The 27447-nt window shown below is 41.6% G+C and overlaps 1 protein-coding gene across 1 annotated transcript; it reads left to right on the top strand.

The window, feature by feature from the left end:
• Positions 1-1102: 1102 nt before the first annotated feature.
• Positions 1103-25618, top strand: LOC128533624 (olfactory receptor 2AT4-like). Its single transcript, XM_053507911.1, has 2 exons — positions 1103-1158; positions 24609-25618. Exon 2 carries the CDS (start codon positions 24623-24625, stop codon positions 25580-25582), a length of 960 nt encoding a protein of 319 aa, XP_053363886.1. The 5' UTR covers positions 1103-1158; positions 24609-24622; the 3' UTR covers positions 25583-25618.
• The last annotated feature ends 1829 nt before the right edge of the window (positions 25619-27447 follow it).

Here is a 27447-nt window from a genome sequence, read left to right as displayed (position 1 = left end):
CCCTTCCCCAGTCACAGATATCACTACTATTCCTCTTCGTATATCTGATCATTACCTGGTATCCTTCACCATAGCCCTTCCTATTCTATGTAAACCTAACCACCAAAATTTCTCTTTAACCTGCAGAAACATTTACTCTGTCTCCTCTTCCTGAGCAATGGCCATGGGACAGCATCCGTTGCCACATCTGCTAAAGACATAATATGTCCCAGATATTGTAGATGCCATTTAAAACATGGCATTTCTCTAGCATTGTTTTCAATCTCATTTGCTGACATTGGCCCAAAGCCTCACATGTCTGAGGTGCTCATGTAAGGAAAACATGTCATTCAAATACAATAGTGGTAGTTGCAATGCTGACCATCAAACATCCTCTCTATCAGTCACTGAAAGATACTGAGGGCATTCCATAGACAAAACAGCATACTCTCAACTTGGACCAAGCCAAGTGGAGGAAAGAAGACATCATCAGTCTGTTTTCCATGAAATAGTAATGAGCTGTCTGTGTCTTGCCTGCTTGTTTGCATTTTCTTTTTACCAAACAGGTGGCTTGTCACGGACCTGAATATAGCAGCAGAAAGGTGAAAGGGAGGATCCAAGAGCAGAGACAAAAGATATCATGCACTTACGGCATTGGTGGATATTCCTGTGCTCCAGAGGGTGCAGTATATATACAGTGATATAGCCTTGTTGTCGCTGTAAGAAATATTTGACTTTAAGTGTGTTTCATGATATTTTGTGCATGTGAGAACAAAGTGTTTTTCTTCCTTTTCTCACGACACGAGCTGCACATTCTATCGTAGTTTATGTTTAAGGTCGTAAAACTGTTGAACGCTCGTAAATGCAGAGCTACTCCTAAATTTATGTTCTTCTTCACCTTATATTTTAAAAACATCCCAGACCAGATGTAAACACTTCTGCATCCACCTTTTCTTTGGTTCTTTGTGTGTGTGCGTATACAGTATATACTGTCTCCCACAATAAACTTTGAACGTCTCACTGAGCACTGACTTGTGTGTATCATTGAGGGGTTCCCTGGATCCAGGCGGGACAGACAGAATACAGGCTGAGCTGAGCACTGAGTAGACAAAAGGAGGTCTACCAAAATTCAAGAAATCCCTACAATTTGGGGGCTTTGTCTGGGATACCTCTAATCAGGTGAGTGCTGCTTTTTTATTTTTCTCTATAAGGATAGAGCAAGCACGCTCACTGGTTTTTGGTATCTGGGTCATATACAGTACGGGGGAGGATTGTCTAGGGGCTTTTACGCCTGTTTAGCGCGCACTCGCTTCTGAACAGTTCCTTGAACTGAAGCATAATGTGGAAGCTGTATTCTGTTGCCTGCTCATTGTTATTGTCTTTGTTGAGCTCTTTTGTTGTTCTTTTTGTTGTATTGTGTGTTGTTTGTTGAAGATATTGGTTCTTTCTGTCGCGGGTTAATTCATATTTATAAAATGGGTAGAAATGAAAGCTATTTGGAATAAATATTTAGATGTAAAAGAAACTAAAATACAGAAGAAAAAGATTTCAAAGGTCACAACCGAAACTAAATTCAAGCCGCCCGTTCTCCCTCCTCCATATCATGCTGAAATAGCAACATCAGCATCTAACCAACAAATTACTAAGAAAATCTATTTTAATTTGAATCCCACTAATCTTTTTGTGAGCTGCCCATCTGTGCCTGTCTTCCCCTTACCCACAAAACCGTGCTCACCTTTGCCGAAAGGGTGTGCCTCAGGAAAGGGAAAGACTCCCAAGAAAGGTGTCAGGACGAACTCCTCACAGCCCTCTTTCAGATGAGATCCTGAGGGACAACAAAGGACGCGACACGAAGCGGCGGCCCCGAGGGAAACGAGCCGGCATCAGGAACAGGCTGAGAGCCCGTGCACACCGCACACCTCTGTCTAGCATCCTGCTCGCCAACGTCCAGTCACTGGAAAACAAGCTCGATGACCTCAGGGCCAGGATAAAGTTCCAGAGAGACATTCGGGACTGCAATCTCCTCTGCTTCACCGAGACATGGCTGAACCCAGCGGTGCCGGACCACGCCATCCAGCCGGCCGAGTTCTTCTCGGTTCACCGCATGGACAGGACGCGGGACTCGGGGAAGTCAAGGGGAGGCGGCGTGTGTTTAATGGTGAACAGCAGCTGGTGCAACAGCGCGAGCGTTGTTCCTCTCACACGCTCCTGCACACCAAACCTGGAACTACTGTCCATCATGTGTCGTCCTTTTTACATCGGTCATAATCAGCGCCGTTTATATTCCACCACAAGCGGACACGGACACTGCCTTATGCGAGCTGCATGAGGCACTCACACAACAACAAACACAACACCGGGACGCTGCGCTTATTGTGGCGGGGGACTTTAATAGTGCCAACCTCAAACGCGCAGTGCCGAACTTTTATCAGAACATAACCTGCCCCACCAGGGGCGAAGGGACACTGGACCACTGCTACACAACGGTTAAGGACGGCTACAAGGCACAATCTTGTCCACCGTTTGGTAAATCCGACCACGCCGCCATCTTCCTCATGCCAAAATACAAACAAAGGCTGAAACAGGAAGTTCCGGTTCAGAGGGAGGTCGCGCGCTGGACGGACCAATCGGTGGCCGCGTTACAGGACGCACTCGATGACGCAGACTGGGACATGTTCAGAAACAGCTCCGACGATGACGTCAGCGTGTTTACGGAAGCGGTTGTGGGATTCATCGGGAAACTAGCGGACGATACCGTAGAAAAAAAGACTATTAAAACGTTTCCCAACCAGAAGCCGTGGGTGGATAAAACCATCCGCGACGCTCTGAAATCTCGCACCGCTGAGGGACATGGAACCATACAAGGCTGCGTCATACAGTGTCCGGAAGGCGGTGAAAGAGGTGAAGCAGCGCTACGGGAGGAAACTAGAGTCACAACTCCAACAGAGTGACTCTAGGAGCCTGTGGCAGGGATTAAGGACAATAACGGATTATAAAGCACCAACATCCGGTATGATAAACGCAGACGTGTCTCTGGCAGACGAGCTGAACACTTTCTATGCTCACTTCGAGGCTGCAGCTAAAGACGCTAGCGATGCTAATGCTAGCGGCGCTAACGGCTGCAGACAGGAAGTCACTGCCAGCACCGGAAGCGCGTTCATCATCACCAAGCATGACGTGAGGAGAGCCTTCAAGAGAGTGAACACCAGGAAAGCAGCAGGACCAGACAGCATCTCAGGCCGCATTCTCAGAGCCTGCGCAGACCAGCTAGCACCTGTGTTCACTGAGATATTCAACATCTCTTTATCTCAGTCGGTGATCCCCACATGCTTCAAAGAATCCATCATTGTTCCTGTCCCAAAGAAACCTCATCCTGCTTCCCTCAATGACTATCGCCCTGTAGCCCTCACCTCAGTAGTGATGAAGTGCTTTGAACGCCTGGTCAGAGACTTCATCATTTCTTCACTACCAGACACACTCGACCCACTACAGTTCGCTTATCGTCCAAACCGTTCCACGGACGATGCAATCTCTCATCTCCTCCATACATCTCTCACTCACCTGGACTCTCGGAGGGGGAATTATGTGAAAATGCTCTTCATCGACTACAGTTCTGCATTTAATACCATAATTCCCTCCACACTTACCACCAAGCTGGAGCACCTGGGACTCAGCTCATCAATGTGTCAGTGGATCTCCAATTTTCTGACTGGCAGACCACAGGCAGTAAGGATGGGCGGACATGTCTCAGCCTCCATCACTCTCAGTACTGGAGCCCCCCAGGGTTGTGTTCTGAGCCCCCTGCTGTACTCTTTGTACACCCACGACTGCGTGGCCACTACCAGCTCCACCAGCATCATCAAGTTTGCTGACGACACTGTTGTTTTTTTTTTTTTTTTTTTTTTTTCGCTTCCGGCTTTGCTACCGTTCGGACGTTCCTGCTTACTGCTCTGCGCTTTGATTGCTTTGCTCCCTATATCTGTACTTTTCTTTGATTTCTACCTCAGCAGATCAGCACAGTGCTTAAATAAAACATTTTTGGCACAAAAACTAAAATTAAAAACTTTTTGTGATTGGATGAAAAGGGGACTTCTTCCTCCCACTGCCAGCAGCTTACATTCCAGAGACGAGAAAACACAGCTGCCTACTTCAAACAGACGAGAAAGAAAATGCCTTTTGTGGAATCTACCTGCTGCATGACCTGCCAAACACTTTTACAAAGGATTGCAGTTCTTGAAACAAAGTTACTTGCTGGACTTCCAAAACAGGCAGAACAATCAGCAGATCGTCATCATGGACCACCTCAGCATACGGCTGGTGAGTCTCGTAAATCTAGCAGGTCTCAACAGTTTATACCAAGTGTAAAGGAACATGTCGAAGCTGACCGACAGATTCATCGGTGGCACAAACAGGGAGCGAGACCCAAAGGCACTCGAGACATCAGATTGTCACGAGTATCTAACATTGCTGCAGTAGCATCCTCTTCCCCAGATATGGCTATAAAAATAATTGCAAACACTGGTGTTTTGCCACCCCCTATTCATCTTGAAAACAGATTTAAAGTGTTAATGAATGTGGATGAGGAAAATGTGACTGAGTATGAATTGGATCAGCCAGCAACTAATGTCGCTACCAACAGGCGCTCAAAGTCGAGCAGACAGCGGCATTCAGCTCAGAGCAAAACCGAGGTTAAGACTCTGATAATCGGGGACTCAACTATCAGAAACATTAGCAGCAGAACAACAACATCATGCTGCTTTCCTCAAGCAACCGTCTCTGATGTGAACAGGGAACTTCGGAACATTCTGACGGAGCACAAGACTGCAAACAGAATCATTATCTACGTGGGGAAAAATGATATTCGGAAAGAGCAGTCGGAACTCCTAAAGAAGGATTTCAGTGAACTCTTTGAAACACTTCAAAGACTTAAAGTTCAGTCATTCATCAGTGGACCACTCCCAGCAAGGGGAACTAACATGTTCTCACGGTTACTTGGGCTGAACACATGGCTTCAAAAAACCTGCAATTCAAAAGGAGTCAATTTCATCGACAACTTTAATCTTTTCTGGGGCCATAGACAACTGTTTAAACTGGATGGTCTCCACCCAAACAAACTCGGTGCAAGGGTGCTAAAGGAAAATATCTATTTCTCCCTCCATCATCCTTCAGCAGAGAAAGGCACATGTACGCCTGGGCGAAGTATGAGTGACCACAGACAGTTATCGAGTCATCATGGGGTTAAAGAATCCCACAAGGACATTGATAACACCACGCAGCCAAAACAACCACTGCTCATGGACATCCCGGCTCAGTCCTGCCCACAGAGCTCATCACGGACAGACTGTGACATACCACAACAGCTGCAAGATAACCTTCTGGAAAACAGCCAGGAAATTCAAGACAATATTCTACAGCCACAGGAAACACCAGAACCAGAGCCCATCTCACCAGACACAATATCCCTCTCTCCAGCTTCTCCACTTCTAAGCTTCTCACAGAAAATGGAGGAACTGGTGTACACTGGGACCAAACTCTCCCACTCTTTTGCTGCAAGCCCCCAGATGCCAACTAAAAAACAGCGGGCTCCACAACCACCAAGGCCTATAGGCCCAGCTCGTCCTCCTCCTCCTGTGAGAGCTCTTCGACCGCTGCCACAGCGCCAAGGCTCGAACCCCCCTCCTCCATCTGGTCTAGGTGAAATAAAACAAACAGATAGCAACTCTCAGTGATGTGTGTCGGGTCCCCGCTACGATAGCAGAAACATTTACAAATGTTTACAGAACAAGCGGGAACCCAGTGTGCCTGTAGCTTTCCCTATCTCTGTTCTATCACGTGATAGAAAGCCCAAGGCCTTCTTAAGCCGTACAGCTGACCCATCTAATCTCCGACCTGTTATACATCAAACTAAGATTACTGTGAGGACAAAAAGTAATGCCATCAAGTTAGCACTTTTAAATATTCGCTCGCTAAAAAATAAATCATTTCTAATCAATGATTTGATCACCACGAACAAATTGGATTTTATGTTTTTTAATGAAACTTGGTTAGATGATAGCTGCAGTGCAACAGTCCTAAATGAAACAGCGCCTCCTAACTTTACTTTCATGAGTGTCTGCAGAACTGCTAGGAGAGGCGGAGGTGTAGCTGCTCTATTTAAAGATGTCTATCAATGCAAGCAAATGTCATTTGGTCAGTATTTATCTTTTGAATATCTAGGTATATTGCTGAAAGGTGCCCCACGCATTCTGTTTATCATTATTTACAGACCTCCAAAATATTCTCCAGACTTTATTGAAGAGTTTACAGAACTGCTATCAATGATTTCCTCAGAGTTTGACTGTTTTGCCATAGCAGGGGACTTTAATTTTCACATTGATAATGTAGAAATCAATATTACAAAAGAAATGATAAGTGTTTTAAACACTTTTGATCTGATTCAGCATGTGCATGGGCCCACACATAATCGTGGACACACTCTAGACTTACTCATCAGTAAGGGTCTAAATATCTTATCCATTATTATAAAGGACGTAGCACTATCTGATCATTTCTGTATTTTCTTTGATATATTGATCTCTGTTACCACCGAATCTAGATCTGTATCTATCAGAAAAAGATGCATTAATGAGAACACAAGTGCACTATTTATGAAGGCTATATCTTTAACACCAAGCATTTCTGCAGACTCTGTTGATCTTCTCCTTGATTCCTTTAACTCAAAAGTTAGGAATGTTATTGACGATATTGCTCCAGAAAAGGTCCGAAAGGCGGGCAGACAGAAATCACCATGGAGAAAATCAACAGCAGTTCAGAATATGAAAAGACAATGTCGAAAAGCTGAGCGGATGTGGCGGAAGACAAAACTTGAAATCCACTATAGCATCTATAAAGACAGCCTTCGTGTTTTCAGTGTGGAACTAGCCAAAGCTAGACAGACCTATTTTTCAAACATTATAAACAGCAACATAAACAACACACGCACTCTTTTTGCTACTGTTGAGAGACTGACAAACCCACCAAGTCAGATTCCTATTGAAATGCTCTCTGACAGCAAATGCAATGAGTTTGCTTTCTTTTTCTCTGAGAAAATCAGTAATATTAGGAGGGCTATTAACACATCAAGTTGTGCAGAGATCAGAAAAACTCAAACACAACCTCACAAAACAGTTACTATGTCTGTCTTTCAAGCAATTGATAGCAAAATCTTGAAAGAAACAGTGCAGCACCTCAAATCGTCAACCTGCGACCTTGACACACTTCCTACATTTTTTCTCAAAAGTGTGTTAAACTGTTTGGAAACAGATTTATTAGAAGTGGTGAACACTTCACTTCTCTCTGGGACTTTTCCAAACTCTCTGAAAACCGCAGTTGTTAAGCCACTTTTAAAAAAGAATAATCTTGATAACTCCGTATTAAATAACTACAGACCAATATCAAATCTTCCTTTTATAGGTAAGATTATTGAAAAGGTTGTCTTTCATCAGGTGAACAACCATTTAAACTCAAATGAATACCTAGACAGTTTTCAATCTGGTTTCCGAGCGCATCACAGTACAGAGACAGCGCTCCTAAAGATAATAAATGATATTCGTTTAAATTCTGATTCCGGCAAAATATCAGTGTTGGTACTGCTAGATCTTAGCGCTGCGTTTGACACTGTTGATCATAACATACTAATAGAAAGACTGGAAAACTGGGTCGGGCTTTCTGGCATGGTACTCAAATGGTTCAGGTCATACTTAGAAGGGAGAGGTTATTATGTAAGTATAGGAGAGCACAAGTCCAAGTGGACGTCCATGACATGCGGAGTCCCACAAGGCTCAATTCTTGCACCGCTCCTGTTTAGCCTATATATGCTCCCTCTAAGTCAGATAATGAGAAAGAACCAAATTGCCTATCACAGCTATGCTGATGATACCCAGCTTTACCTAGCCTTATCTCCAAATGATTTTAGCCCCATAGACTCCCTCTGCAAATGCATTGATGAAATTAACAGTTGGATGTGCCAGAATTTCCTTCAATTAAACAAGGAGAAAACTGAAGTCATTGCATTTGGAAACAAAGATGAAGCTCTGAAGGTGAATGCATACCTTCACTCTAGGGGTCAGATAACTAAAAATCAAGTCAAGAATCTTGGGGTGATTCTGGAGACAGACCTTAGTTTCAGTAGTCATGTCAAAGCCGTAACTAAATCAGCATACTATCATCTCAAAAACATTGCAAGAATTAGATGTTTTGTCTCAAATCAAGACTTGGAAAAACTAGTCCATGCCTTTATCACCAGCAGGGTGGATTATTGTAATGGTCTCCTCACCGGCCTTCCCAAGAAGACCATTAGACAGCTGCAGCTCATCCAGAATGTTGCTGCCAGGATTCTGACTAGAACCAGAAAATCTGATCACATCACACCAGTCCTCAGGTCCTTACACTGGCTTCCTGTAACATTCAGGATAGATTTTAAAGTACTTTTACTTGTTTATAAATCACTTAATGGCCTAGGACCTAAATACATTACAGATATGCTTACTGAATATAATCCTAACAGACCACTCAGATCGTTAGGTTCGGGTCAGTTAAAAATACCAAGGGTTCACACAAAACAAGGGGAGTCCGCCTTTAGCCATTATGCTGCCCGCAGTTGGAACCAGCTTCCAGAAGAGATCAGATGTGCTAAAACATTAGTCACATTTAAATCTAGACTCAAAACTCATCTGTTCAGCTGTGCATTTATTCAATGAGCACTGTGCTACGTCCGAACTGACTGTACTATCTTATGTTTATCTAATTTCTTAAACTGTTTTATTTTTTATTTGAAATTATGTTTTTATTAGTCTTTTATTTTTATTTTAATTAAATTTTAATTAGTTTAAAGTTTTGTTGCAAACTGCATTTATTTTTATTTTAAATGAAATTTAAAAGTTTTTGTTAAAATGTCTTATTGCTATTATCTTTTATTTCATTTTCATGTTTTTCTTCTTCTATGTAAAGCACTTTGAATTACCATTGTGTATGAAATGTGCTATACAAATAAACTTGCCTTGCCTTGCCTTGTGGTGGGCCTGATCACGAACAACGATGAGACGGCCTACCTGGAGGAGGTTGGAAATCTGGAGAACTGGTGCCAGAGAAACAATCTTCTCCTGAACGTCAGTAAGACAAAGGAGCTGATAGTGGACTTCAGTACAAAGCAGGTGAGGAACTACCAGACCCCCGTCATCAACAGGAGCCCAGTGGAGAGAGTGGACAGCTTCAGATACCTCGGTGTTCACATCACGCAGGACCTGGCATGGTCTTGTCACATCAACACCGTGGTAAAAAAGGCCCGGCAGCGTCTCTACCACCTCAGACGCTTAAGAGACTTTAGACTGCCCTCCAAGGTGCTCAGGAATTTCCTGGTTCGGGAACAGCACCATGCAGGACAGACGAGCTCTACAGAGGGTGGTGCGATCAGCTGAGCGCATCATCCGCATCGAGCTCCCTCACCTGCACTCGATCTACAGCAAGCGGTGCTTGACCAAGGCCAGGGAGATCATGAAGGACCTCAGCCACCCCAATACGGACTGTTTACTCTGTTGCGGTCTGGGAAGCGATTCCGCTCCTTGAAGGCCAACACAGAGAGACTAAGGAGGAGCTTCTTCCCACAGGCAATAAGGTCTCTCAACCACAACCACGAACTAACACAATCTTTTCATAATTGATCAAATCTATCAATCTTTTTACATCCATGAACACTATGGACAATTACACGCTCACCTTCCTTCATATCTACACTACATTTTGTACATCTACATCCTGGACCATTGTACAAAGACACTTTAATAACTTTGCACACCTACCTTCACAACTACACTACATGTTTACGTTTACATCCTGGACCATTGCACAAAGACACTTTAATAACCTCTGCACAAAGACACTTTGTTCTATGCATATTTGCACACCAGTACAGTATATTTCAATTTGTACAGTATATTTCTATTTTTATGCACATCATATTTCTATGTACAGTATATTTCTATTTTTATGCATATCATATTTCTATTTTTATTTTTAGTTCCATTTTTTTCTAGCACATTTCTATTTTTATTTTTAGTTCTATTTTTTCCTAGTTTAATTTAATTTTTTAATTTAATTTCTATCATATTCTTTTATTAATATTTATTTCTTATTTGTAAACTTTACTTTTCTTTTAGGGTCAATAGCAGTCGTATAATGCATTTCACTACATTTCGTACTGTGTATGTTTGTGTATGTGACAAATAAAATTTGAATTTGAATTTGAAGGGGAGGCCGCCTAACTAGTGAGCAAGGAGTTATATTGATTTGGGCGCACGCCTGACAGGCTGAAAAAACTGTTGTCAGATTAATGTGCAAAAACTATATAATAAAACTATATAAGACTACATGCCTTTATAAGACTTAACTTTTATTTAAGCGCACTCACAATAACGAAAAAACGTTGTGATTTTGTAAGTGTTGTGATTTTGTAAGTGTTGTAAGTTGCGCTGTTCTGTATTGTTTTTGGTGAACTTAAACGCGTCAGAAAATGAACGCAAACTTTTTTTTAAATGGTCAGAGTCAGTCTGCTTGCTGTTTTCCCGACGCGTTTATAATCATTAGTCTACTTCTGCCGGTGCGCTCTGGAAAACTCCATGCATGCTCCTGAGCGCTGATTAAAACTATGGAGTAAATTAAAGAGGAGAATCACGATGCCGAATCGAAGTCCTGAGCCCAAACCTCATTTAAATTAAATCAACAAATATTATAAGTAAAAAACAATAGCGCACATTTAGAAACCGTTTATAAATTCTTTCCGACATGAGTTGGCCTGGTGTTATGCGCAGAGCGCCGGGAGATTTCCTGAAGCTCCGAAATCACTGGGGCATGTTTTCTAAATAGACGCTATCTTTAATAACTGATGGAGGTTTTGAGCTGTATACACACGCATTCCTGCCTATACAACTCTTAAAACTACACCTGTGACACAATAAACAGTAATATTTCAAACATTCTGCAGGCTGATATTTGGAGAAAGGAAAGAATAATGAATAAACCAGTTGTTAGGTCAAAATAACCCAACCAGGTGTTCATTTGTAAACTACATCTCATATGAGCCAACATGAGCAACCCAACAATGTGTTTAAAGTACCTAAAATAATCCAGAACTTAAATAACAATAAACCGATACAGAGATACGTTATATAACAGCCACTATTGTATTTACTGCAACGAGCGAAAATGTCACTTTGCGCCACCTGGCGGCCATTTTACGAATGACTTTGAAATGCAACTGATTTATTTTGGCCGCTGACGTTTTTACACGGCGGTGAGCGCGACGGTAATAACCATTCCAATTGATTAACTACTGTAAGTGACACTGAAAGACAATATTTCATATAAGCTGGCCAAAATGAAAAAAAAAAAAAAAGAAATAATATCAGGTTTATTTAAACAGAATAAGGATTATATAAGACTTAAAAATTTACCCATGGTAATAGCTTGCTCGATTCTCCTCTTCTATTCTTTGTCGAAGTCTCAGTGTTGTTCTAAGGAGAAGCTAAACTCCTACCACTGTCTAGAACATTCTGTAGAGCTTCAGAAACCTGTACAGCATGTGACGTCTTCTAAACGTGCAGAAAACTCACTAAATCTGTGTTTGTATTTGTGTGCGTGTTGGGGGCAATGCCTTGTATGTAGATTACCCAGACTGTTCTCCCTGTGAATAGCATGTGCGCATGTCCTGTCGCAGGCCATTATTAAATATTGAATTGTCACAGAAGTGTGCTTTTCCTTCGATTCATACATAAAGAGAATATTTATTTTTTATTTATCTTGATTTGTTTAAAAGTAGCTGCTTTAAGCTATAATAGATATGCAGTGGAACCTCCTCCTCAGAACATGACCCAGAAACTGCAATTCCGTGCCGTTATCAGCTGAACAAAGGCACGAGTTCGTCACGCAGAATCAGTTTTGCTCGGTCCACGGTCATGAATCACGCACATGATAAAATAATTTGGTGCAAAGTGGAGTGACGTCTAAGCCATTGCTGAGAAGCATCATCTGAACAAAACTGTGGCGAACAGAGTGCTACACCTTATGAGCTATTTTATGTCTTTTTTGTGCAGCGCAAATGCACAAGTGTGCAGCACAGAAAAAAAAAAAACCCTGAATAGATTTGTAGTGAAAACAGCTGCCACATACAAACCAAAGGCCAAGAAACAAAAAAGAGAAAAAAAAACACTGAAGGAGAATTACCCAGTGTTATTATGGAAGAGGACACTCCTTCCAAACACAATCTTCCTCCCCTCTATTTTTTCATGACAGCGAGTCTAAGAAAGGTGCACGAACAATACATGTAAAATAGAAATGAAAATGAATTTTTATATAATTAAGGCTTTTTATTATTTTGTTTTATATTTTGTGATGTAAACAAAATACATGAAAAGGTAAATATAGTTAGTAGTGACAAAGAATGGATTTATTCTATTTACAGTGGAACCTTGGATTGCGGGCATAATTCAGTATGTAAGCGCGTTCGTATATTAAAACACTCATAAAACAAATTTCCCCATAAGAAAATGAAAACTCAGATTATTCCTTCCACAGCCCAAAAAATAAATACATATAATTCATTAATACAAAATATTATATAAAAAAAATCGAATTAACCTGCACTTTAAAATGGTAAAAATAAATCCCGACAGATAAGTGTTTCCGTTAGTGTTTGTGCTGTGTGTATGTGTGTGTTTCTATGAATAGACTCGTTTACATAGATTTTGCATGTGGATGGAGCACTAAGCGCAGGGGTGGGTCTTCAAAGTGTAAAGACAAGAATCTGACATACTTTTTTTTTCTTTTTACATTAATTTAATAATAAACATTCATTTGGCAATAAACTTTTTGGGAAGAAAACTATCTACCGTTTAGGTACATATTTTTTTCTGGGTTGCTACAATATAAAATTTCATTTACAAAAACACTTGCAAAGAGAAAAAAAGTGATTAGCATTTTCTATAATGTGGTTTTAACCCCTAAGGATTAAATCGAAATGCACACACTGACAAACCCAGCCATCAACAATAAGACGATATGCGACTAATAGAAATACATACGATGATCTACTAAATTTAATTTATTATTAGGGATTTAAAATTAGGATGACTCATCAGTCTATCCCAGTATCCTGTGACACTCACCGCACACAAAGGAAACTATTTATCGGCAAATACATAAACTCTTGAATTTGTAAAATAAATTATAACATTTAATGTTAAACTGAAAAGTTTACATAAAACGCATTAAAACTAATTTCTTTAGCCACTCCACAGATTTTGTGTTAAAAAAACTATAGGTTTGCCAAGTTGATAAGGACACCTACTTTATGCATGACAAAAGTAATTTTTACAACAAAAAATTCTGTGCCAACAATACTATGCATGTGTAAACACCATGGGACTTTACAGCCATCATACCACTTATGAAAGACATTGGTTCTCTGGACCAAAAAGTACAACCCAATCCCAGAACAACAGAAAAGAACCTTGTGAAAACACTGGAAGTAACCGGTACAAACGTACTATATCTATGTCCACAGTAAAGGGAAATCAATATTGACGTAACCTGAAAGGGTGCTCAGCTAAGAAGAAGCCACTGTTACAAAACCACCATAAAAAGTAAGAATTTGGAGAAATGTCCCCAGGTCTGAAAATATTGTCTAAATTTCCTTAATGAACATTTTTGTCTGGAGGAAAAATAGGAAAGACATGCAAGTTAAACAATACATTTCCAACTGTGAGGCAATGGCTTAAAACAACCAATATTACTGTATGTTTATATTTTAGATTTAGCTTTACAGCTTGGCCCCCTCATGGCATCCCCTTTTCAACATGAAGTAACGGGTCTGTCAAAATCTCAACAATAGGTCTGACTTTTAAATAAATTGCAACAGCAGGCCAGGAATTTACATGTGGCACTGGGGAGGAGCATCAGTACACGGTTGCCCACCTGGAACTCGCACAGTTGAACCAGCCAGTCATAAGTGCACTTCTGCTTTCCTAATGCTTTTCCATATACTGTTGAACTATAGGAAGTAAATATTAGCTTGGAGTTCTTAGATATATTCAATTACTGACTAAAATGGAGATGACGCCCTCCCAGACTTTCTTTGCAAAGTCGAGCAGACCACGTGGTGGCCGAAGAGCAGCTTAAACAGTGTAAAGCCGGTGGACCGCAAATACAACATGTACGATCATCTGGTCCTAGTTGCAGCCGCTTTCCCCCCATTACTCTCCGGAGCATCTGCTTTAATGACTGGTTAAAATATTCTACCAAGCCATCCGTTTGAGAATGGTACACAGAAGTGCAGACCTGCTTAATCTGCAACAGCAGACATCACACATTAATTTGCACATACTGTAAATGAACAGGATTTCCTTCGGGAGTCTTTCAGGCTGTTAAAGAGATGCATCATCTATCTTGCTATGTTTTTAGGGGAAGAACCACTGAGTAGCACATGGCACAGAGCATATTCATGTCCTTTCGCCAATTTGGGCAGTGGCCCAAACAGGTCCATTCCTATCCTCTAGAAAGGCATGCTGATGATGGGCAGTGGAATCAGCGGGGCAGGAGCAGGCTTAACAGGCACTGTTTTTTGACAGACAGGACAACACTGGCAAAAGTGTACCTTTGTGTTGAGCACCAACCAGTGGAAACGGTCTTTGATTTTCATATTGTTTATCCCAGGGTGGTCTCCAAATGGCGTAGAATGCACCAAAAACATGGCCAAAAAGTATGTATTTTGGCTTGTGATACCGCCAAGAGATCATTGTCAGTACCTCTTCGTATAGTAACGAAATCTGAGTCTGGCCCCGGCTGCAGGTCTGCTTCAGCTTGACCCTCTATTGTTACCGCTTGTTCCCAGCAGTTCTTTAGCCTCAGATCCTTGCATTGTAGCTGGGCAATTTTTTTTACCTGCTGAGATAGCAAGACATATGGGTTAAAGGGGTCATTAGCCTCACCTTCAGTTTCAGGATCACTGGTTACACCAACCACGACGGCTGTGTCGCTGCTGCTTTTCTCCATTGCGTCCAGCAGGCGTTAAGCTTTTTCTGGGCGCAGTTCTCCAGTTCCGGATTTAAGCTGAGCCAGTCATGACATAGGAGTAGAAGTACAGGCAACTTAGGTATTATGCCAGCTTTGAGATTATATTTAACCAGGTCCGTCCATCCTTACTGCCTGTGGTCTGCCAGTTAGAAAATTGGAGATCCCAGGTGCTCCAGCTTGGTGGCGAGTGTGGAGGGAATTATGGTATATAATTTATAATATAGTATGTGCAGGTGTCCATAAGTGTCCATGAATGTCTGAGCTGTAGTCAAAGAGCATTTTAACATAATTTTCCTTCCAAATGTCCAGGTGAGTGAGTGATTTATGGAGGAGATGGAAGATGACATCTTCTGTAGAGCTGAAAACTTTAATGGGTCCAGTGTGTTAGGTAGTGAAAAAATGATGAAGTCTCTGACCAGCCGTTCAAAGCACTTCATCACTACTAAGGTGAGGACTACAGGGTGATATTTGTTGTGGGAAGCAGGATAGGATTTCTTCAGGACAGAAAAAATAATGGACTCCTTAAAGCATGTGGGAATCACCGACTGAGATAAAGAGAGGTTAAATATGAACACAGGTGGTAGCTGGTCTGCACAGGCACTAAGGACTTGATCTATCTGTCTTTATCACATACAATGCAGGATATAATCATTGAGCTAATATAATACTGGGTAGTTAGAATTAGCATATCTAATGACACCCATCAAAGTCACTCTATTTCACTTTTATAAGTTGTGTGGATAAATCACTACATTTACATGATCACCATGGAGAAAAAACATTATTATTAGAATAAATATTATTATTAAAACTTGATAAAGCATCTAAGATATGTGTTAAGCAGACCTATATCAGCCAATTCTAAGCTAGTTACTGTACTCCTGATTTAGTTTGTTAATGGTGTTTTTCTTTTCCTTTTAGATGGTGTGCTTTGTTTTTGCTTTCTCCTAAGAGTTAGCAGTAGCACTGTTTGTGTACTGGTCCTCTCAAGGGCAACCAAGGATAATGACTAGTAAACATGCCTAATGAAGACTATAGGGAAAGGGGATAATTAGTTAACTCTTTTTGTTTATGTTAAACTGTCTTTAATTTTTCCTTTAAACAAATCCCCTGTTTAACATTACCTAGAAGCATGTAAGCATAAACCAAGTTTCTAGGGATTGCAGCACCTGCTGTCAAGTGTTGGCAAACTAAGTTTGAAAGTTCAGAATAAAACTTTCTTTTGCAAATAATAGTGCTGATGTTCTTCTTCTTTCTTTTTTTTTTTTTTACCTATTATTATTATTATTAGTAGTAGTAGTAGTGGTAGTGGTACTATTGGTAGCAGTAGGAACTAAAATCAGAGACTGAAATTGTATTATATAAACCTGTAAGGATGGACAAAGAGAGGTTTTTACTTTAATGTGACAAAAGATTAGTTTACTGACAAAATTAGTAGCTTAATTTTTGGTCCTTTGTTTTTACACTGTTCATAAGGATGTTAAAATACTTTTTTAGACCTCATATCAAGTTTATTCTAGTATTGTAAAAAAGAAACCAACATAGTATCAGGAATACATTTAATTTAATATGACGAGAGCTAACCTATGGGGAGTAATAAGGGAAATCACTTAAAATCTTGACAAAATAATAATCACACACACACACACACACACACACACACACACACACACACACAGCATTAAGATTATCAACAAAATACTAATTTATTGGCAAAATCCAATCTAGTTTTTTTGTCTTTGTCACCTCAGCTATTGTTAATTTAACAGACAACAATTAAATACAAATATGTAAATAGGGCTAAGAAATGGGCAAACAATTTGCAGTGTTTGTATAGAATATTAAAAAGATTAGAATAGTTAACAAAAATAGTGGAGAATGTGTTATCAACAGTTCTTAATTTAATTTATACATACTACACATTTTTGCACACAAGAGGTGCTGTAAAGTTTAGACATAGAAGTGCAGTTCTGGAAGGTGGTAAAATATATATTACCATAGTAAATATATATTACCATAATTTCACATAAATAAAGAATTCAGTCTTCCTTAATTTTTCTATTTTACAATGCAGAATGATCATAGTTGATTTGGTATACACAAATTTGCACCAGTGTTTACACAGAATTAAATAAGATCAGTAGTCACTAACCGAGCAGGTTAAACAAATAAATGTTTTCTATTTTTTTTAACTAATATTTCCATTTGTTTACTTTGCACTTACAAGTTGCTTAAATAGTGGCATTATCTAGCAAGTTTGTTATTTATGCAGTAAGTGAAATTTTGTACCTTAAATTTACTGTACATGCTTTAATACATTTACATTTAGGCATTTGGCAGACGCTCTTATCCAGGGCGACTTACAAAAAGTGCTTTAAAGTTTACATCATTGGATACATACTTACACTGGGTTAACCAGGTTAATAACTAAGTGCCATTAGTCCAACACAACTGGGAAGAGGTTTTTTTTTTTTTTAATTCAAGTACTGGAGAAACAGATGTGTCTTGAGTCGTCGTTTAAAGATAGTCAAAGTCTCAGCCGTACGGACATCTAGAGGAAGTTCATTCCACCACCTAGGTGCCAGAACAGAAAAGAGCCTGTATGAATGCCGCCCTTGATCCCTGAGAGATGGTGGAATGAGGCGAGCAGTGCTGGAGGATCGGAGGGAACGTGGTGCAGTGCGTGGTGTGATTAGAGCAGAGAGGTAAGTGGGTGCTGGGCCATTTTTAGCTTTGTAGGCAAGCATCAGCGTTTAGAATTTAATGCGGGCAGCTACAGAAAGCCAGTGCAGGGAGCGCAGGAGTGGTGTGGTGTGAGACAACTTGGGAAGGTTAAAAACGAGACGTGCTGCTGCATTCTGGATCAGTTGCAGAGGACGAATCGTGGACAGAGGCAGGCCTGCCAGGAGTGAGTTGCAGTAGTCCAGTCTTAAAATAACAAGGGACTGAACTAGCACCTGAGCAGCCTGTGAAGAAAGAAATGGGCAAATTCTTCTGATATTGTAAAAAAGAAATCTACAAGAGCGAGTAAGGTTAGCGATGTGTGGGGAAAATGACAGATGATTGTCCACGGTAACCCCAAGATTGCGGGCAGTGGTTGAAGGAGTGATTTGGTTGTTGTCCAGGGATATCACAAGGTCTTGACATGGGGATGAGTCACAAAGGATAAACAACAGTTCTGTTTTACTTTAATTGAGTTTCAGCTAATGAGCAGCCATCCAGGTTGAGATGTTTGCCAGACATGCTGAAATCCGGGTGGAAACCTGAGTGTCAGAGGGAGGAAAGGAAAGAGTAAGTTGGGTGTCATCTGCATAACAATGGTATGAAAATCCATGCGATGATATGACCTTACCAAGAGACCGGGTATAAAGGGAGAACAGAAGAGGACCAAGTACTGAGCCCTGCGGGACACCAGTAGAGAGTTTACGTGGGGCAGATGTAAATCCCCTCCATGTTACCTCATATGACCTATCTTCTAGGTAAGAAGCAAACCATTGCCACGCTGTTCCACAAATTCCAAGGCTTGCAAGAATAGATAATAGAATCTTGTGGTTCACCGTGTCAAATGCAGATGACAGGTCCAGGAGGATGAGGACAGATGACAGTTTAGCAGATTTAGCAGCATGGAGCTTCTCAGTGACTGACAGAAGGGCAGTCTCTGTAGAATGTGCCACTTTGAATCCAGATTGGGAGCAGTTAATAAGAGTGAAATTATGATTCCTTTATGACTGGGTCAGAGCAACTCCAAAATTGCAGCCCTTGTGGGATGGTCCTGGTCTGCAGTGGCCAGGACCTACCAAAAGTGGTCCAAGTAAGGAAAACTGGTGAATTGTCATCAATTTATGCCAAGACTTACTGATTTATGTAGCAAGCTAAGAATGGCCTGGTAAAATAGCTACTGTAGCTTAAATTGCTGAAAGGTTAATGCTGGTTCTGATAAAAAACAAACAAAAAAATGTCCTTAATCCCTGCTACCTGCTTCTAGAGTCACTCTGTTCGAGCTGTTTTTCCCGTTGCTTCTCCTCCGCTTTCTAAACGTTGTATGATGCAGCCTTGTACGGGTCTATGTTACTTGACGCAAGTCCCATGTTATAGGTGTCAGAGCGAGATCTCAGTGCATCTGACACAATGTCAAAAAAGGACTTTTTTTTTAATTAGGTAGCAGCACTTCCTAATGGCAAAAGCCAGTAATTGAACATAGAATTAGTAAAATATTGCATTACATAAACTGCAATTGTCTTTGTGTGTGTCTAACTGCCTAGTAACCAAATTGAGTATTAAAAATATACAGTTGATTTCTTTTGCTTACTCGATAACACACTACATAAGCAAAATGTCATGCTCTCAGCGCTCCGCGCTGATCTAAGACCGCTCCTGTCAGTTGACATTTCCGTTCCCACGCTGTCAAGCTCCTCATCACGCGCCCTTGTTTTCCCACGCTGTCATGTCAGACATCACGTCTTTCCGTGACCAGCTCCTGACAGAATAATCTGGCCATACTTTGGATCCAGCAGGATTAGACAGGATGAGGCAGGCGCTGGAGAATCAAGGCGCTCTCCTTGGAAAACATCAGGAGGAACTGATCACTACCAGACAGACGCTTGCTGACGTCACCGCCCAAATGCAACGTCTTCAGATGCCTGTAGCACGGTCCACGGACCCTCCACGAGAGCCACGCCTGCCAGCCCCTCCCCACTTACGGCGGAGAGCCAGGTACATGCAGGTCCTTCCTGTCACAATGTTCTCTGATTTTTGAACTACAGTCCTCCACCTTCTCTTCAGAGAGATCCAGCGTCCAGCGCCCCCACTCTTCTCACAGGTAGGGCCCGGGAGTGGAGCACCGCCCTCTGGGACGCACATGACCCATGCTGTGACACTTTTACTGACTTTTCTGAAGAGATGAAAAGGGTTTTTGACTGATCTCACGTCGGCAGAGAGGCAGGCACCAAGCTACTACGCCTCCGCCAGGGGTCGTGTTCCGCTTATGACTATGCCATCGAGTTTCGGACCTTAGCTGCCTCAAGCGGATGGAACGCCAGAGCACTCGCCGACGTCTTCCTGAAAGGTTTATCGGAGGCACTCAAGGATGAGTTAGTTTCTCGTGAACTTCCTTCTGACCTCCACGAGCTCATGGATCTCGCTGGGAGGATTGACTCGCGCCTTCGCTTAAGGCAGCCAACCCGGAGGTCACCACCCACCAGAAGACCTTCGCCCCCCAGGGCGCCCTGTCCCTCCTCTCCTCACACGCAGATTAATCAGGAGGAGCCTATGCAGCTGGGCAGAACCCACATCTCCGATATAGAGAGACGTCGCCGCCGCCTAGAAAGAGCCTGCTTCTACTGCGGGGGCTCAGGTCACATGCTGAGGGACTGTCCGTTAAAAGGAGGCGCCCTCTAGTCAGACTGGGAGCCCTAGAGGCTCTGATCGAAATCTGATCAGCTCTGCGACGACCAACGCGTTACGGGTCCCCTGCACGCCGCTGAATCATCCCCTGTCCGTCCAAGCTCTAGATGGAAGCCCCCTTCTAGCCATCACTCACAGAACCCTTCCACTTACCCTAAGATCATCTGGGAACCACTCTGAGGAGATTGCCCTCTTCGTTATTAACAAGTCCCACGCCGCCTTAGTCCTCGGTCTTCTATGGCTAGCTCTTCATGGTCTCCTGATTGACTGGATCAAACATGTGATCACGGGTTGAAGCCCCTCTTGCGCCATGTCATGTCTTCACTCTGCACTCCCTACACTCTCTACCACCGCCAATGCCGAGTACACCCCAGATATCGCCAACGTCCCCGCTCATTATCATGACCTCCAGCAGGTCTTCAGCAAGACCCGAGCCATATCGCTTTCTCCTCATCGCCCGTACGACTGCCCCATCGACCTTCTCCCCGGCACCTCTCCGCCCAAAGGCCGACTGTACTCTTACCGCTGTCCACTTCCACTTATGGCGACCGCCTTCGAACTGCTGAATATCTGGTAATCCCCTTCGGCCTCACTAACGCTCCCGCCGTCTTCCAATCTCTTATTAAGCGGAGAAGTGTGAGTTCCACACATCCTCCACCAGCCAAGGTCCAGGCTGTCACTAGCTGGCCCACACCATCCTCATGGCGAGACCTTCTACGGTTCCTGGGGTTTGCCAACTTCTACCGCCGCTTTATACAAGGGTTCAGCACCATCGCCGCTCCCCTGACCTCGCTAACCTCCACAAAGACCCGGTTCCGCTGGGATAAGGAAGCTGATCAAGCCTTTGCTAGGCTTAAGCAAAGATTCACCTCTGCCCCCATCCTCACTATCCCTGACCCATCTCTTCAGTTTGTGGTGGAGGTTGACGCCTTCAATACCGGGGTTGGTGGGATCCTCTCCCAAAGGTCCACCCAAGACAACAAGATGCACCCATGCGCATTCCACTCCCATCGGCTAACCCCAGCTGAGAAAAACTATGACGTGGGAGACCGAGAACTCTTGGCCATCAAGCTAGCCCTGGAGGAGTGGAGACACTGGCTAGAGGAGACTGAGCTCCCATTTCTAGTGTGGACCGACCATAAAAACCTGGAGTATCTACACACAGCCAAGACGCCCTCTCACGCCAGTTTTCATCCTCCCAGGAACCCACGTCGGAAGATACTATCCTCCCGTCCCATTGCCTCGTCGCCGCCATGGAACTGGACATAGAGAGCAAGGTTCGGCAGGCCCTGACCTAGGAGCCCGGACCTAGTCATGTCCCACCCAACCGTCTCTTCGTTCACCCTCGCCTGCGCTCACAAGTTCTGGAGTGGGCCCAAGGATCCAAGCTATCTTGTCACCCAGGCACTGCTCGAACTCTCTTCATCGTCCAGCAATGATTCTGGTGGTCCACGTTGAGGAGGGACGTGCCCAGATTCGTGGAAGCCTGTGACATCTGCGCTCGTTGTAAGAAGGACAACCGGCCGATTGCTGGCCTTCTCAGACCTCTACCGACTCCCCGACGCCCTTGGTCCCACATTGTGGTGGATTATGTCACCCGCCTACCCTCTTCCGACGGGCACAACTGTATCATGACCATCGTGGACCGCTCCTTCAAATCGGTGCACCTCGTGCCCCTTCCGAAGTTGCCATCTGCCAAGGAGACCGCAGATCTACGCGTCCTCCATGTATTTCCCCACAGACATTGTGTCAGACCGGGGTCCTCAGTTCACCTCGCGGTTTTGGGGTGCGTTCTGCAGGCTCGTCGGAGCCACTCCCAGCCTATCGTCAGGTTTCCATCCCCAGTCCAATGGACAGACTGAGCGTATGAACCAAGCGTTAGAGGTCTCTCTCCGCTGCATGACGACCCGGAACTCTACCACCTGGAGCAAGTTTCTCCCTTGGGTCGAATATGCCCACAACTCTCTCAGTCCAAGAAATAGAGGTGAAGCCCCCGTCAGCCCAACACTTTGTCCGCCGCTGCAGGCAAACGTGGCTACGCGCTAGATAACCCTTACTACGTGCCATCTCCTCTTACAAGAAGCAGGCGGACCGTCACTGCATCAAAGCCCCCAAGTACCGTGTGGGAGACCGAGTCATGCTCGCCACAAAGGACATCCCCTTGAAGACTCTCTCACGCAAATTCTTCCCCCGTTTCGTCGGTCCTTTTACGATAACCAGGATAATCAACCCATGCACTGTCCGACTTCCTCTTCCCTCGTCCATGCGACGGATTCACCCCACTTTCCACGTATCCCAGCTGCGACGCGTCATCAGTTGTCCATTAAGTTGTCACTTGTCCGCTGTCATGTCACTTTTACGCCCCCGCTCCGCTCCGCCTGCACACCGGTTTCTCATTCAGCGCTGATTTCTCCGTGCTTATAAGGAAGTGCAGCGCACTGGATCTTTGCCAGATTATTGTGTCTCTCGTACCAGTTTTCTCGCGTTTACTTTGATAGCCCTAACATTGCCAAGTTTGTTTCCGATTCGCGTTTTTTCCTCTCCTCGCCTTTCTATTCTATTTGATTGCTACGCTGACGGATTACACGGCTCACGACCCAACGCGCGCTCTCTTGACTACGGCTTATCTTCACGTCTCGGCACAGACACCACGCTGACGGACTTCACGGCTCACGACCCAACGCGTGCTTCCACGACTACAGCTTATCTTCACGTTCCAGCACAAACACCACGCCGACGGATTTCTGATTCACCCTTCAACGCGCTCTCTCCCTGACTTCGACCCAGCGTCACGCTCGCGGCACGATTTCAGCGCCGGCAGATTTCTCTGCTCTGCACGCTCTCACTCATCCTTAACCAGTCAACGCCTCGTTCCTGCACCTGCGTCTGGATCCGCCTCTACGCACCGATATGGATAAACGTGTGTGTGCGTGTGTGTGTGTGTCGGTGTGTGTGTAGAATAACATCCCCACAGCATGATGCTGCGGCCACAATTTTTGACTGAAAGTTTACTGTATCCTTTTTCAGGTCTGTGTCTTGACATGATTCTATCTTACAGGTCTACAGATAATTCTCTCAAACTCATGGCTTTATTTTCATACAGATATATACCATTTGCAGTGACACCTTACATAGACAGGTGTGTTACCTTTCCTAATAATGCCTAATGAATTTATGCACAGATGGACTTAAGTCAAGTTGCACTCAAGCTCAATTGCAAGTGTCAAAACAGACGATGTGAATACTTTTTTAAATGTGATATTTTAGTCATTATTATTAATATTATTATTATTACAACACATTTTATGTGAACTCATAACTTAGTCATAAAATGTTTTTAAATTCTAGAATTTTGTACATCTGGATGAACTATAATGCAGTTATTATGTGCTTTATTCATGATCTAATTTACATAAATAAAAAACCTAGTCATGTGACTTGTACACCATGTGTTATATAAATAAATTGACATGAACAAAGGCAAATTTTCTGATGTGCAATGACTGTAAGCAACACCCTGGAAAGGTAGGGAATAAACATACAATATATGTAATTTATAGCACTAGCAATGGGTGATATAAAAATCTATGTAAAAACGTAATATTTAAACTTTTTTTTTACTTACTTTTTTCTTTTTTCAAAGTGCCAAATCCCACTCTGTTTTTTTTTTTCTATGTGGCATCATCAGCAATATTGTATTAATTTAATTTAGGTACTTTATTTACATTCTACCTTTTATTTTCCACTTCCCTCTACAATTGTTTGTGTAACCTACTGCTAGTGTAACGCAAAGATTTCTCCTTACAGGATCAATAAAGTCTATCTATCTATCTATCTATCTTTTTTTTTGCTGGTTACATACTTGCTAGTTCATTCTCTACTACTTGCTGGGGCATCTTATGTACATTTTCATTTTCATCTGTATATACAATCATACACATGTAAATAGAAGTATTTTCATATTCATATATTATTTGATAACATTTTTCTATTTTAATGCAACTTAAACTTGACACAACTTTTACAAAGCTTCTTGACTACCTTCATTTATTGTAATTTCATATTTCATACAGTATGCACAATATATATTACATAGTATATTTTTTCTGTGTTTTCTGTTTCAGACTCATAAATAAAGATGCCAGATGGAAATGGGACATTTGTGAAGGACTTTTTTATTGTTGGTTTTCCTGGACTTCATTCAACGTACTATTTCCTTGTATCTGCAGTTTTGTGTTTAGTTTATATCTTTATCTTGATAGCAAATGGAATGTTTCTCTTTATGTTTGCAACTAACAAATGTCTCCATAAACCAATGTATTTTATTTATATAAATCTTGTATTGTCTGATGTGTTGTTCAGTACAAGCACCTTACCAAAGATCATTGCTAGATATTTATTCCAAGATGGGACTATTTCTTTTTCAGCTTGTTTTTTTCAGATGTATTTAGTACATTATTTTGGTGCGGTCAGTTCATACACACTAGCCATAATGGCCATAGATCGATATATAGCCGTTTGCTACCCATTTGGGTATCATGCTATTATGTCAAATAGAAATACACTAATTCTGTCCATAGTAATCTGGGTATTCTCTCATCCTATCAGTATAATGATGGTTGTTCGAGCCTTCCCACTTCCATATTGTGGCACCAATACCATTATTCACTGTTATTGTGATCACGTATCAATTACCAGACTTGCATGCACTGACAGGGCTCCATATAGTTTTCCAGCTTTTGTTTTTGCCATGGTCATATTGCTAGGCTCTCTTGCCATAATTGTGTTTTCCTATTCCTTCATAATTTTTGCTGTCCTACAAATATCTAGTACACATGGCCGGTTAAAAACATTTTCCACATGTAGTTCTCAACTCATTATAATTGCTCTCTTCTTCTTACCCAGGTGTTTTAATTACTTGGCTGCGAATGTAGGTATTACATTTAATGCTAATTTGCAAATTGTTATTATTTTGCTGTATAGCCTGCTACCTCCAATGATAAACCCATTACTATACAGTCTAAAAACAGAAGAAGTTAAGAAAATATTAATAAGCAAATTAAAAAAACACCAAGTACACTTGACTGTACTATCTTAAAATATATGGCACATGAGTAATTGTAATTGGACCTACATGATGCCTAACTTAAATAGTGCTATAGAGGAAATCCCTTATTTGACAAAAAATATTGCTGCAATTGGTACTTAAAATTTGTGCAAATTAAAAAAACATGGTACTGTACCTTGCTAAAATCATGCCATAAAAAAGCCTGAAAAAGACTGAATGCCAATGACTGTTTTTTTTTTTTTTACATGTAATGGAGAAGCTTGAGCATTTTCTTAATCTTTATGTACCAAATAGAATTGTCCCAAAACTTGCAGAAAAAAAATAATTTATATAAATATATTTTAATTTGGTGCATTCCATACTAAAATCGTGTATGATAACATATTTTCTATATATCAATATTTTCTTTATAAATTATACTATGTTTTATGACATTATGGAGAATGATAGTAATCAATCAACAGAAATCAATACAATAAAATAGAGCACAAAATTTACTTTGTGAAGAATATTTTCATTTCTTCAAATGTTTAATAAATTATTAAATAATAAGTCAAAATAGTAATGGGTAGCTAGGGTAGAGATAAAAATCCGCTTTCTTTTCAGCAGATTGGCAGTTCCAGAGGCCACCAACCACCAGTGCAGGGCAATGAGACAGTACTAGAGGGTAGATGAAGTTTTATGTATGTCTTGTGTCGTTCAGTAAATCCACTGTTCTCAAATGCATCGTTCCGCAATATTGCTTGATATTGGTTTCATGATGGGACTATTTCTTTTGTAGCTTTGTAGCTTTCTTTTATGTACTTTAACATACTATGAAGTTAAATAGAAATATAGTATTTATGAGTCTAGTGGTCTGGGTTTTGGATCATGCTTATAATATAATCTTGAATATTTGATCTCTTCCCCTGCCTGATTATGATGCTAACACCATTGTACATATCTGATCATGTGTCTATTATCTGACTTGCATGCACTGAAGGGTCTATGTATTTTTTTACCAGCTTTAGTTTATGCCATGGCAGTATTGCTGGGACCTTTGCCATTATTCTGGTATTAAAATATACATAGAGAACATTTAATGTATTAAAATAAATATATCAATGGCTTGATGAGTTACTGACAGAAAGGTCAGCGGCTAAAGACCCAGCTCTGCCAGGTTGCTGCTGTTGGGCCCTTGAGCAAGGCCCTTAACCCTGTCTGCTCTTTCTTGTATGGGCTCCTCATAATGGCTGACCCAGGGCTCTGACCCCTGCCTACTAAGAAGATGGGATATGCGAAAAATAAAGAATTTCATTGTTGAGTATATGTAATGAATAAAGCCTAAATTTAATTATTTACAAATATACTGTCTTTAAATATTGACTTTGTTTAAATTACATAATGTGCATTAAAAGTCTCACGGCATATTGGAAGACAAACTATCCGTATTTTAAATTGAGCACAAAAATATAGTTTGTAACATTTTTGTTGCTTCAAATGTTTAAACTTTTAACTTAGAAAATACAACAAAAGATTGTACAACTGTGTAAATGGTACATTTTCTGTAGTGTTTTTTTATTTGTTTATATAACTTTTCTCTTATTGTACTCTAAATCTTATACCCACATTAACAATTAAATGCTTCCTTCACGTAATGATAATCGTGCTCTCGTTTACCTAGGTGTTTTAATTGGCTGATCAACAATATTAGTATTGCATATAATATTGTTTTGCAACTAGTGATAATGATGAAGATCTTGCTCACTCTGATAATGAATTATTGGTGGGGAATGCTGCAACCAGAGCTCATGGCCTTTTGACTAAGAGTCTTTTGGGGGCTTAAAAAACTAAACAAACAAATATCTTTTTCACACGCCCTCGAACCCTGTGTTTTAATATTAATAAGTAATATA

The sequence above is a fragment of the Clarias gariepinus genome, chromosome 11 (assembly GCF_024256425.1).
Source record: "Clarias gariepinus isolate MV-2021 ecotype Netherlands chromosome 11, CGAR_prim_01v2, whole genome shotgun sequence".
In the NCBI taxonomy this organism is placed as follows: Eukaryota; Metazoa; Chordata; class Actinopteri; order Siluriformes; family Clariidae; genus Clarias; species Clarias gariepinus.
The sequence above is the reverse complement of the archived record's forward strand: the minus strand, read 5'-3'. Positions and strand labels throughout refer to the sequence as shown.

Bases quoted from the DNA above. Each gene is read 5' to 3' on its own strand.
- LOC128533624 (XM_053507911.1), top strand. From the start codon at position 24,623: ATGCCAGATGGAAATGGGACATTTGTGAAGGACTTTTTTATTGTTGGT.